The sequence below is a fragment of the Scyliorhinus torazame genome, chromosome 12 (assembly GCF_047496885.1).
Source record: "Scyliorhinus torazame isolate Kashiwa2021f chromosome 12, sScyTor2.1, whole genome shotgun sequence".
Classification (NCBI taxonomy): Eukaryota; Metazoa; Chordata; class Chondrichthyes; order Carcharhiniformes; family Scyliorhinidae; genus Scyliorhinus; species Scyliorhinus torazame.
Window position 1 is genome coordinate 138,515,160 of NC_092718.1, and position 12,526 is coordinate 138,527,685.

General features: G+C 54.8%; 1 protein-coding gene across 1 annotated transcript in view; it reads right to left on the reverse strand.

The window, feature by feature from the left end:
- LOC140386616 (uncharacterized) overlaps nucleotides 1-9,724 on the reverse strand; it is a 48,383-nt gene extending 38,659 nt beyond the window's left edge. Inside the window, exon 1 of the mRNA XM_072469093.1 lies at nucleotides 9,225-9,724. Within this exon, the coding sequence (XP_072325194.1) occupies nucleotides 9,225-9,584 (360 nt within the window). The 5' untranslated portion in view covers nucleotides 9,585-9,724. The remainder of the gene's footprint in view (nucleotides 1-9,224) is intronic.
- Between the last annotated feature and the right edge of the window lie 2,802 nt (nucleotides 9,725-12,526).

Below are 12,526 nucleotides of genomic sequence, written 5' to 3' on the forward strand. Positions count from 1 at the left end.
AAGGTTAAGAGGAGACTTAATAGAGGCATACAAAATGATCAGGGGGTTGGATAGGGTGGACAGTGAGAGCCTTCTCCCGCGGATGGATATGGCTGGCACGAGGGGACATAACTTTAAACTGAGGGGTAATAGATATAGGACAGAGGTCAGAGGTAGGTTCTTTACGCAAAGAGTAGTGAGGCCGTGGAATGCCCTACCTGCTACAGTAGTGAACTCGCCAACATTGAGGGCATTTAAAAGTTTATTGGATAAACATATGGATGATAATGGCATAGTGTAGGTTAGATGGCTTTTGTTTCGGTGCAACATCGTGGGCCGAAGGGCCTGTACTGCGCTGTATTGTTCTATGTTCTATGTTCTATGTAACCCAGTGTTATACACCAACAGTGCTGTCCCCACCAGTGCTGTACCCCAGTGTTATAGAATAACAAACCTGTCCCTACCAGTACTGTACCCGTGTTCAAGAGTAATAGCCCTGGCCCCACCAGTACTGTATCCCAGTGTTATATAGTAACAGACCTGCCCTATCCACTACTGTACCCCAGTGTTACACAGTAACAGACCTGCCCGATCCACTACTGCATCCGTGTTATGCAGTAACACACCTGTCCCCACCAGTACTGTACCCAAGCCTTATCCAGTAACAGACTTGCCCAATCCACGACTGTATCCTAGGGTCATACAGTAACAGACCTGCCCGATCCACGGCTATACCCCAGTGTTATACAGTAACAGACCTGCCCGACCAACTACTGTACTCGTGTTATACAGTGACAGACCTGTCCTGTCCACTACTGTTCCCAGTGTTATACAGTAACAGACTTGCCCGACCAACTACTAAATCCCAGTATTATACAGTAACAGACCTGCCCGATCCACTACTGTACCCATGTTATACAGTAACAGACGCATCCCTACCAGTCCTGTACCCAAGTGTTCTACAGTGACAGACCGTCCCGATCCACTACTGTACCCGTGTTATACAGTAACAGACCCGCCCCCACGACTACTGTAACTCCATTATACACTGATAGACCTGCCCGATCCACGACTGTAACTATGTTATACATTAACAGACCTGCCACATCTACCACTGTACCAGTGTTGAAAACAGCGCGAGCCGGGACATTGAAAACAGCGCGAGAGGTGAGTGAGCCGGGACATTGAAAACAGCGAGGGAGATTTAAAAAGCGCAGGAGCTGCGAGTCAGAGCCGAGATTTTAAAAGATCGCGGCCTAGTTTCGGGAGCCGTTCGGAGGAGGAGGAGCAGTCTCTGTCAGGGAGAGAACCTGAGAACATCGGAGACCCTCAGAAGGTAAAAAGGTAAGTAAGTATTTTTACTTTTATACAAAACAAAGAACAAAGAACAAAGAAATGTACAGCACAGGAACAGGCCCTTCGGCCCTCCAAGCCCGTGCCGACCATACTGCCCGACTAAACTACAATCTTCTACACTTCCTGGGTCCGTATCCTTCTATTCCCATCCTATTCATATATTTGTCAAGATGCCCCTTAAATGTCCCTATCGTCCCTGCTTCCACTACCTCCTCCGGTAGTGAGTTCCAGGCACCCACTATCCTCTGCGTAAAAAACTTGCCTCATACATCTACTCTAAACCTTGCCCCTCTCACCTTAAACCTATGCCCCCTAGTAATTGACCCCTCTACCCTGGGGAAAAGCCTCTGACTATCCACTCTGTCTATGCCCCTCATAATTTTGTATACCTCTATCAGGTCGCCCCTCAACCTCCTTCGTTCCAGTGAGAACAAACCGAGTTTATTCAATCGCTCCTCATAGCTTATGCCCTCCATACCAGGCAACATTCTGGTAAATCTCTTCTGCACCCTCTCTAAAGCCTCCACATCCTTCTGGTAGTGTGGCGACCAGAATTGAACACTATACTCCAAGTGTGGCCTAACTAAGGTTCTATACAGCTGCAACATGACTTGCCAATTCTTATACCTTTTTCAAATTGTGTGTGTCGGGGGGAAACTGAAGTGACATCACAGAAAAGCTGTGACCTGAGTGGCTGGTTGGGAATCTACACTAAATTAAAAAAATTAAGCATTGGTAACTAATTAAACATAATTACTTAATTATAATTTAGAGGGGTATCTAAGCCAGAGATCGGAGAGTACTATATTTAGCTTTTGCATTTATATTAGAAATCTAGTGCTAGGAAACAGATAGTTAACAGAAACTTTGAAAAAATGTATTAAAAAAAATAAAAACATTTTTTAAAAAACCTTTAATTTTAATTAATTGACGCAATGTCAGTTAGAGGGTGCAGTGCTCTGACTGTGAGATGTGGCAGGATTACTCCCTGTGCCACGTGCCAGTGAGGCTAGAAATAGGAAGATAGAGCAGCTAAACACGTGGCTAAACAGCTGGTGTAGGAGGGAGGGTTTCCGTTATCTGGACCACTGGGAGCTCTTCCGGGGCAGGTGTGACCTATATGAGGACGGGTTGCATCTAAACCGGAGAGGCATAAATATCCTGGCCGCAAGGTTTGCTAGTGTCACACGGGAGGGTTTAAACTAGTATGGCAGGGGGGTGGGCACGGGAGCAATAGGTCAGAAGGTGAGAGCATTGAGGGAGAACTAGGGAATAGGGACAGTGGGGCTCTGAGGCGGAGCAGACAGGGAGAAGTTGCTGAACACAGCGGGTCTGGTGGCCTGACGTGCATATGTTTTAATGCAAGAAGTATTACGGGTAAGGCAGATGAACTTAGAGCTTGGATTAGTACTTGGAACTATGATGTTGTTGCCATTACAGAGACCTGGTTGAGGGAAGGGCAGGATTGGCAGCTAAACGTTCCAGGATTTAGATGTTTCAGGTGGGATAGAGGGGGATGTAAAAGGGGAGGCGGAGTTGCGCTACTGGTTCGGGAGAATATCACAGCTGTACTGCGGGAGGACACCTCAGAGGGCAGTGAGGCTATATGGGTAGAGATCAGGAATAAGAAGGGTGCAGTCACAATGTTGGGGGTTCACTACAGGCCTCCCAACAGCCAGCAGGAGATAGAGGAGCAGATAGGTAGACAGATTTTGGAAAAGAGTAAAGACAACAGGGTTGTGGTGATGGGAGACTTCAACTTCCCCAATACTGACTGGGACTCACTTAGTGCCAGGGGCTTAGACGGGGCGGAGTTTGTCAGGAGCATCCAGGAGGGCTTCTTAAAACAATATGTCGACAGTCCAACTAGGGAAGGGGCGGTACTGGATCTGGTATTGGGGAATGAGCCCGGCCAGGTAGTAGATGTTTCAGTAGGGGAGCATTTCGGTAACAGTGACCACAATTCAGTAAGTTTTAAAGTACTGGTGGACAAGGATAAGAGTGGTCCTAGGATGAATGTGCTAAATTGGGGGAAGGCTAATTATAACAATATTCGGCAGGAACTGAAGAACATAGATTGGGGGCGGATGTTTGAGGGCAAATCAACATCTGACATGTGGGAGGCTTTCAAGTGTCAGCTGAAAGGAATTCAGGACCGGCATGTTCCTGTGAGGAAGGATAAATACGGCAATTTTCGGGAACCTTGGATAACGAGAGATATTGTAGGCCTCGTCAAAAAGAAAAAGGAGGCATTTGTCAGGGCTAAAAGGCTGGGAACAGACGAAGCCTGCGTGGAATATAAGGAAAGTAGGAAGGAACTTAAGCAATAGAAAAAGGGGACTATAGAGTCAGGGGCACAGGAGGCTATATGGGTCGAGATCAGGAGGGCTAGAAGGGGTCACGAAAAGTCATTGGCAAATAGGGTTAAGGAAAATCCCAAGGCTTTTTACACGTACATAAAAAGCAAGAGGGTAGCCAGGGAAAGGGTTGGCCCACTGAAGGATAGGCAAGGGAATCTATGTGTGGAGCCAGAGGAAATGGGCGAGGTACTAAATGAATACTTTGCATCAGTATTCACCCAAGAGAAGAAATTGGTAGATGTTGAGTCTGGAGAAGGGTGTGTAGATAGCCTGGGTCACATTGAGATCCAAAAAGACGAGGTGTTGGGTGTCTTAAAAAATATTAAGGTAGATAAGTCCTCAGGGCCTGATGGGATCTACCCCAGAATACTGAAGGAGGCTGGAGAGGAAATTGCTGAGGCCTTGACAGAAATCTTTGGATCCTCACTGTCTTCAGGGGATGTCCCGAGGACTGGAGAATAGCCAATGTTGTTCCTCTGTTTAAGAAATGTAGCAAGGATAATCCAGGGAACTACAGGCCGGTGAGCCTTACCTCAGTGGTAGGGAAATTACTGGAGAGAATTCTGCGAGACAGGATCTACTCCCATTTGGAAGCAAATGGACGTATTAGTGAGAGGCAGCATGGTTTTGTGACAGGGAGGTCGTGTCTCACTAACTTGATAGAGTTTTTCGAGGAGGTCACTAAGATGATTGATGCAGGTAGGGCAGTGGGTGTTGTCTATATGGACTTCAGTAAGGCCTTTGACAAGGTCCCTCATGGTAGACTAGTACAAAAGGTGAAGTCACCCGGGATCAGGGGTGAGCTGGCAAGGTGGATACAGAACTGGCTAGGTCATAGAAGGCAGAGAGTAGCAATGGAAGGATGCTTTTCTAATTGGAGGGCTGTGACCAGTGGTGTTCCACAGGGATCAGTGCTGGGACCTTTGCTGTTTGTAGTCTATATAAATGATTTGGAGGAAAATGTAACTGGTCTGATTAGTAAGTTTGCAGACGACACAAAGGTTGGTGGAATTGCGGATAGCGATGAGGACTGTCAGAGGATACAGCAGGATTTAGATTGTTTGGAGACTTGGGCGGAGAGATGGCAGATGGAGTTTAATCCGGACAAATGTGAGGTAATGCATTTTGGAAGGTCTAATGCAGGTAGGGAATATACAGTGAATGGTAGAACCCTCAAGAGTATTGAAAGTCAAAGAGATCTAGGAGTACAGATCCTACAGGTCACTGAAAGGGGCAACACAGGTGGAGAAGGTAGTCAAGAGGGCATACGGCATGCTTGCCTTCATTGGCCGGGGCATTGAATATAAGAATTGGCAAGTCATGTTGCAGCTGTATAGAACCCTTGTTAGGCCACACTTGGAGTATAGTGTTCAATTCTGGTCGCCACACTACCAGAAGGATGTGGAGGCTTTAGAGAGAGTGAAGAAGAGATTTACCAGAATGTTGCCTGGTATGGAGGGCATTAGCTATGAGGAGCGGTTGAATAAACACGGTTTGTTCTCACTGGAACGAAGGAGGTTGAGGGGCGACCTGATAGAGGTCTACAAAATTATGAGGGGCATAGACAGAGTGGATAGTCAGAGGCTTTTCCCCGGGATAGAGGGGTCAATTACTAGGGGGCATAGGTTTAAGGTGAGATGTAGAGTAGATGTACGAGGCAAGTTTTTTTACGCAGAGGGTAGTGGGTGCCTGAAACTCGCTACCGGAGGAGGTGGTGGAAGCAGGGACGATAGTGACATTTAAGGGACATCTTGACAAATACATGAATAGGATGGGAATAGAGGGATACAGACCCAGGAAGTGTAGAAGATTGTAGTTTAGTCGGGCAGCATGGTCGGCATGGGCTTGGACGGCCAAAGGGCCTGTTCCTGTGCTGTACATTTCTTTGTTCTTTGTTGTTATACACTAACAGATCTGACCAATCCACTATTATGCCCCAGTGTTCGTGAAAGACCAGTGCCCACCATTACTGTACCTCAGTGTTGTACAGCAAGACCAGTCCGATTCACTACTGTACCCCAGTGTTATACAATAACAGACCCGTCCGATCCACTACTGTACCCCCGTGTTATACAGTGACAGACTGGTCCCCAACAGTCCTGCACCCCAGTGTTATACAGTGACAGACCGGCCCGATCCACTACTGTACCCCAGTGTTATACAGTGGCAGACCTGCCCAATCCACTACTGTGCCCCAGTGTTACACAGTAACGGACCTGCCCGATCCACTACTGTACCCCAGTGTTATTGACAGTCCCATCCCCACCAGTACTGTACCAGAGTGTAATACAGTAACAGACCTGTCCGAGTCACTACTGCACCTATTTTATACAGCAACAGACCTGCCCAATCTACTACGGTTCCCGTGTTATACAGTAACAGACCTGCCCAATCCACTACTGTGCCCCAGTGTTACACAGTAACGGACCTGCCCGATCCACTACTGTATCCCAGTGTTATTGACAGTCCCATCCCCACCAGAGCTGTACCCGAGTGTAATACAGTAACAGACCTGTCCGAGTCACTACTGCACCTATTTTATACAGCAACAGACCTGCCCAATCTACTACGGTTCCCGTGTTATACAGTAACAGACCTGCCCAATCCAGTACTCTACCCCAGTGTTATAAAGTGACAGACCTGCCAGATCCACTACTCTACCCCAGAGTTATACAGTAACAGACCTGCCCGATCCACTACACTACCCCAGTGTTATACATTGACAGATCTGCGTGACCCACTACTGTACCCGTGTTATGCAGTAACAGACCTGCCCGATCCACTGCTGTAACCGTGAGACAGTAACAGACCTGTCCGATCCACGACAGTACCCCAGTGTATACAGTGACAGATCTGCGTTACCCACTACTGTACCCGTGTTGTACAGTAACAGACGCATCCCTACCAGTCCTGTACCCCAGTGTTCTACAGTGACAGACCGGCCCGATGCACTACTGTACCCGTGTTATACAGTAACAGACCCGCCTGATCCACTAGTGTACCCATGTTATACAGTAACAGACCTGCCCCCACCACTACTGTAACTCAGTGTTATACACAGATAGACCTGCCCGATCCACTACTGTAACTGTTATACAGTAACAGACCTGCCACATCCACTACTGTACCCGTGTCATACAGTAACAGATCTGACCAATCCACTACTGTGCCCCAGTGTTAGTGCCAGGCCAGTGGCCACCATTACTGTACCCCAGTGTTGTACAGTAACAGACCTGTCCCCACCAGTACTGTACCCAAGTGTTTTCCAGTAAGACCTGTCCGATTCACTACTGTATCCCAGTGTTATACAATAACAGACCTGTCCGATTCACTTCTGTACCCGTGTTATACAGTGACAGTCTGGTCCCCACCAGTCCTGCACCCCAGTGTTATACAGTGACTGACCGACCCGATCCACTACTGTACCCTAGTGTTATACAGTATCAGTCCGATCCACTACTGTACCCCACTTATACAGTGACTGACCCGCCCAATCCACTCCTGTACCAGTGTTATACAGTATCAGACCGGCCCAATCCACTACTGTACCCCAGTGTTATACAGTAACAGACCTGTCCCCAGCAGTACTGTATCCCAGTTGTATGTTTGTCGGCTGGCCTGATTTATATCACAAGAACACTTGTAGCTAAAGCTAGAAACAATTTATTAACATTAAGAGTGGGTAAACAATATACAAAACAGATGATAAACAGTAAGATCATGCACAAGGAACTTCATCTTCAGTTTCCTCCAGCCAGCCTGACGTCAGCTGACACCACATTCACTTACATACAAGTAGTGAGTCAGAGAATTACAACACAACAATGATACCACTACCTGCCCTTTCCTATAGTTTAAGCACTGCCCCACCAGCACTGTATCCCAGTGTTAATGAAAGAGCCGTCTACAACAACAGACCGGTCGCCAGCAGTACTGTACACATCATGCAATCACAGACCCGTCCCAACCAGTACTGTCCCCCAGTAGTATAGTGTGACATACCTGTCACCACCTGTACTGTACCCCACTGTTAATGACAGACCTGACCCCACCAGTACGGTCCCCCAGTAGTATAGTGTAACATACCTGTCCCCACCAGTACTGTACCTCAATGTTATATTGACAGACCTGTCCGCACCAGAACTGTACCTCGATGTTATAGTGACAGACCTGTCCCCACCAGTACCGTACCCCAGCGTTATAGTGACAGACCAGTCCCGACCAGCACTGTACCCCAGTGTTATAGTGACAGACCTGTCCCCACCAGTACTGTACCCTAGTGTTATAGTGACAGACCTGTCCCCACCAGTACTGTTCCTCAGTGCTATAGTGACAGACCTGTCCCCATCAGTACTGTACACCAGCGTTATGTAGTGACAGACCTGTCCCACCAGTACTGTATCCCAGTGCCCTTCTGTGACAGACATGTACCAACCAGTACTGTACGCCAGTGTTATAGTGACAGACATGTCCCCACCAGTACTGTACCCCAGCGTATTCCAGTGACAGACCTTCCCCACCAGTACTGTACACCAGTGTTAGTGACAGACCTGTCCCCACCAGTAGTGCCACAGCATTATACAGTGACAGACTTGTCTCCACCAGTACTGTACCCCAGCATTATCCAGTGACAGACCTGTCCCCACCAATACTGTACTGCAGTTATACAGTGACAGACCTGTCCCCACCAGTACTGTACCACAGCGTTATACAGTGACAGACTTGTCTCCACCAGTACTGTACCCCAGCATTATCCAGTGACAGACCTGTCCCCACCAATACTGTACTGCAGTTATACAGTGACAGACCTGTCCCCACCAGTACTGTACCCCAGCATTATACAGTGACAGACCTGTCCCCACCAGCACTGTACTGCAGTTATACAGTGACACACCTGTCCCCACCAGCACTATACTGCAGTGTTATACAGTGACAGACCTGTCCCCATCAGCACTGTACTGCAGTGTTATACAGTGACAGACCTGTCCCCACCGTGCTGTCCCCAGTGTAATATCACTGTGGGAATATTGTCCGGACACAGCAGATCTCAAAAAACTTTTGGATGACTTCGCTCCAGCAGCTTAGGCAGTGCTGAATTGGAGTCTGGTACACAACCAATCAGCCTCCAGAACTGAACACCTTTCAGACACTGCCCCCACCCCCTGAGCCACAATTCCCAGATCAGAACAACTCTAGACTTCAAGGCCACACTCACCTCCCCCACCATCCCCTCTTTTACTCAATCAACTACCCTTATTTATATGATGCACAACAATTATATCTCCCCAGAACCGTCTCTGCTGCCTGGAGGACAACGCATCTCTACACCAACGCCTCCACAGCAATAAAGGTGCCGAATCCCTGGTCCCCTTCAAGTGAACCAACCCCAAAAACTCTCTCTCCGGCCTCCTGTCATCCATTCCAATGTGTCATCCCAATTTGGGATGGGATGGGAGGTTTTAATATTGCAGATCTCGCTCTCTGCACCTGGTGCTGCAGTTTGAGTGAAGTGGGTCGCCTCAGACTGACCTGCGTACATTCTGAACATGCGTAATGATGAGTGCCCTCAGGCAGGCTGAAGCTGCCGATGTCCAGTTTGCCACAGACTAAGCTATCCTGGGCGTGCAATTCCTGATGCTGCAGCAGCTCCTCGGCTGTGCCAACAAGCTGCTCACAGTCCACACACTGGAAGCGGTTTTCTGTCTCGCACATGCTGTGCGTCAGCTCCATCTCCTTGATCTCCGACTCGGCCATCTCAGGGCACACGTACACATGGAGGCCCACATGAGTCTGCTGATGCAGCAGCACATCTTCCAGCGTGTTGTAGAGCTGCCCGCACTCGGAGCACATATACTGGTGTTCGATCACCGCGCTGCTCTCCGTCTCCATCTGCAACCCCTGCTCCCTCCAACCTGGCCGTCTTCAGCAAGACAGTAAGCTGTCCGAGGACCCGTAATGAAGCATTACCTACAAGGAAATGAATCTTGATCATCGGACTAGGGTCACACACAGCCCGCCCAGCCCAGCCTCACACAGCCTGAAAGGAGAACATGACATTGGCACAGAGGCTCGAGAGCTTTCATCACCCCTCACTACACCCTCCCCACACTGTCTCTCCGCCCCCCCCCCTCACTGCACAGTCTCTCCCCCTCCCACTCCCCCTCGCTGCACCGTCTCTCCCCCTCCCCACTCCCTCTCGCTGCACCGTGTCTCCCCCTCCCACTTCCCCTCCCCGTCACTCCCCCTCACCCCCTCCACGCATCTCCCCCCCCTCCCCGCACCGTCACTCCCCCTCCCCGCACCGTAACTTTCCCTCACCCCTCCACGCACTGTCACTCCCCCTCACCCCCTCCACGCAGCATCTCTCCCCCTCCCCGCACCGTCCCTCCCCGCACCGTCCCTCCCCCTCACCCCGCTTCTCTCCCCCTCCCCGCACCGCCCCTCCCCGTCTCTCCCCCTCCCCCCCTCGTTGCACCGTCTCTCCCCCTCCCCCCTTCGCTGCACCGCCTCTCCCCCTCCCCACCTCGCTGAATCGTCTGTGACCTGCTGTCGGTCTCTCCCTCCCTCGCCCTGTCGGTCACTCCCTCCCTCTCCCCGTCGGTCACTCCCTCCCTCTCCCCGTCGGTCACTCCCTCCCTCTCCCCGTCGGTCACTCCCTCCCTCTCCCCGTCGGTCACTCCCTCCCCCTCCCCGTCGGTCACTCCCTCCCCCTCCCCGTCCGCCCCTCCCTCCCTCTCCCCGTCCGCCCCTCCCTCCCTCTCCCCGTCCGCCCCTCCCTCCCTCTCCCCGTCCGCCCCTCCCTCCCTCTCCCCGTCCGCCTCTCCCTCCCTCTCCCCGTCGGTCCCTCCCTCCCTCTCCCCGTCCGCCTCTCCCTCCTTCTCCCCGTCCGCCTCTCCCTCCCTCTCCCCGTCCGCCTCTCCCTCCCTCTCCCCGTCGGTTCCTTCCTCCCTCCCTCTCCCCGTCGGTCTCTCCCTCCCTCTCCCCGTCCGCCCCTCCCTCCCTCTCCCCGTCCGCCCCTCCCTCCCTCTCCCCGTCCGCCCCTCCCTCCCTCTCCCCGTCCGCCCCTCCCTCCCTCTCCCCGTCCGCCCCTCCCTCCCTCTCCCCGTCCGCCCCTCCCTCCCTCTCCCCGTCCGCCCCTCCCTCCCTCTCCCCGTCCGCCCCTCCCTCCCTCTCCCCGTCCGCCCCTCCCTCCCTCTCCCCGTCCGCCCCTCCCTCCCTCTCCCCGTCCGCCCCTCCCTCCCTCTCCCCGTCCGCCCCTCCCTCCCTCCCTCTCCCCGTCCGCCCCTCCCTCCCTCCCTCTCCCCGTCCGCCCCTCCCTCCCTCTCCCCGTCCGCCCCTCCCTCCCTCTCCCCGTCCGCCCCCCCCTCCCTCTCCCCGTCCGCCCCTCCCTCCCTCGCCCCGTCCGTCCCTCCCTCCCTCGCCCCGTCCGTCCCTCCCTCCCTCCCTCGCCCCGTCCGTCCCTCCCTCCCTCGCCCCGTCCGTCCCTCCCTCCCTCGCCCCGTCCGTCCCTCCCTCCCTCGCCCCGTCCGTCCCTCCCTCCCTCGCCCCGTCCGCCCCTCCCTCCCTCGCCCCTTCGGCCCCTCCCTCCCTCGCCCCGTCCGTCCCTCCCTCCCTCGCCCCGTCCGTCCCTCCCTCCCTCGCCCCGTCCGTCCCTCCCTCCCTCGCCCCGTCCGTCCCTCCCTCCCTCGCCCCGTCCGTCCCTCCCTCCCTCGCCCCGTCCGTCCCTCCCTCCCTCGCCCCGTCCGTCCCTCCCTCCCTCGCCCCGTCCGTCCCTCCCTCCCTCGCCCCGTCCGTCCCTCCCTCCCTCGCCCCGTCCGTCCCTCCCTCCCTCGCCCCGTCCGTCCCTCCCTCCCTCGCCCCGTCGGCCCCTCCCTCCCTCGCCCCGTCCGTCCCTCCCTCCCTCGCCCCGTCGGCCCCTCCCTCCCTCGCCCCGTCCGCCCCTCCCTCCCTCGCCCCGTCGGTCCCTCCCTCCCTCGCCCCGTCGGTCCCTCCCTCCCTCCCTCGCCCCGTCCGCCCCTCCCTCCCTCGCCCCGTCCGCCCCTCCCTCCCTCGCCCCGTCCGTCCCTCCCTCCCTCCCTCGCCCCGTCCGTCCCTCCCTCCCTCCCTCGCCCCGTCCGCCTCTCCCTCCCTCGCCCCGTCCGTCCCTCCCTCCCTCGCCCTGTCTGTCTCCCCCTCCCCCACAGTCACTCCCCCTCACCCCCTCCACGCACCGTCCCTCCCCCTCCCCGCACCGTCCCTCCCCTCCCCGCACCGTCCCTCCCCCTCCCCGCACCGTCCCTCCCCCTCCCCGCACCGTCCCTCCCCCTCCCCGCACCGTCCCTCCCCCTCCCCGCACCGTCCCTCCCCCTCCCCGCACCGTCCCTCCCCCTCCCCGCACCGTCCCTCCCCCTCCCCGCACCGTCCCTCCCCCTCCCCGCACCGTCCCTATACCCTCCCCGCACCGTCCCTCCCCCTCCCCGCACCGTCCCTCCCCCTCCCCGCACCGTCCCTCCCCCTCCCCGCACCGTCCCTCCCCCTCCCCGCACCGTCCCTCCCCCTCCCCGCACCGTCCCTCCCCCTCCCCGCACCGTCCCTCCCCCTCCCCGCACCGTCCCTCCCCCTCCCCGCACCGTCCCTCCCCCTCCCCGCACCGTCCCTCCCCCTCCCCGCACCGTCCCTCCCCGCACCGTCCCTCCCCCTCCCCGCACCGTCCCTCCCCCTCCCCGCACCGTCCCTCCCCCTCCCCGCACCGTCCCTCCCCCTCCCCGCACCGTCCCTCCCCCTCCCCGCACCGTCCCTCCCCCTCCCCGCACCGTCCCTCCCCCTCCCCGCACCGTCCCTCCCCCTCCCCG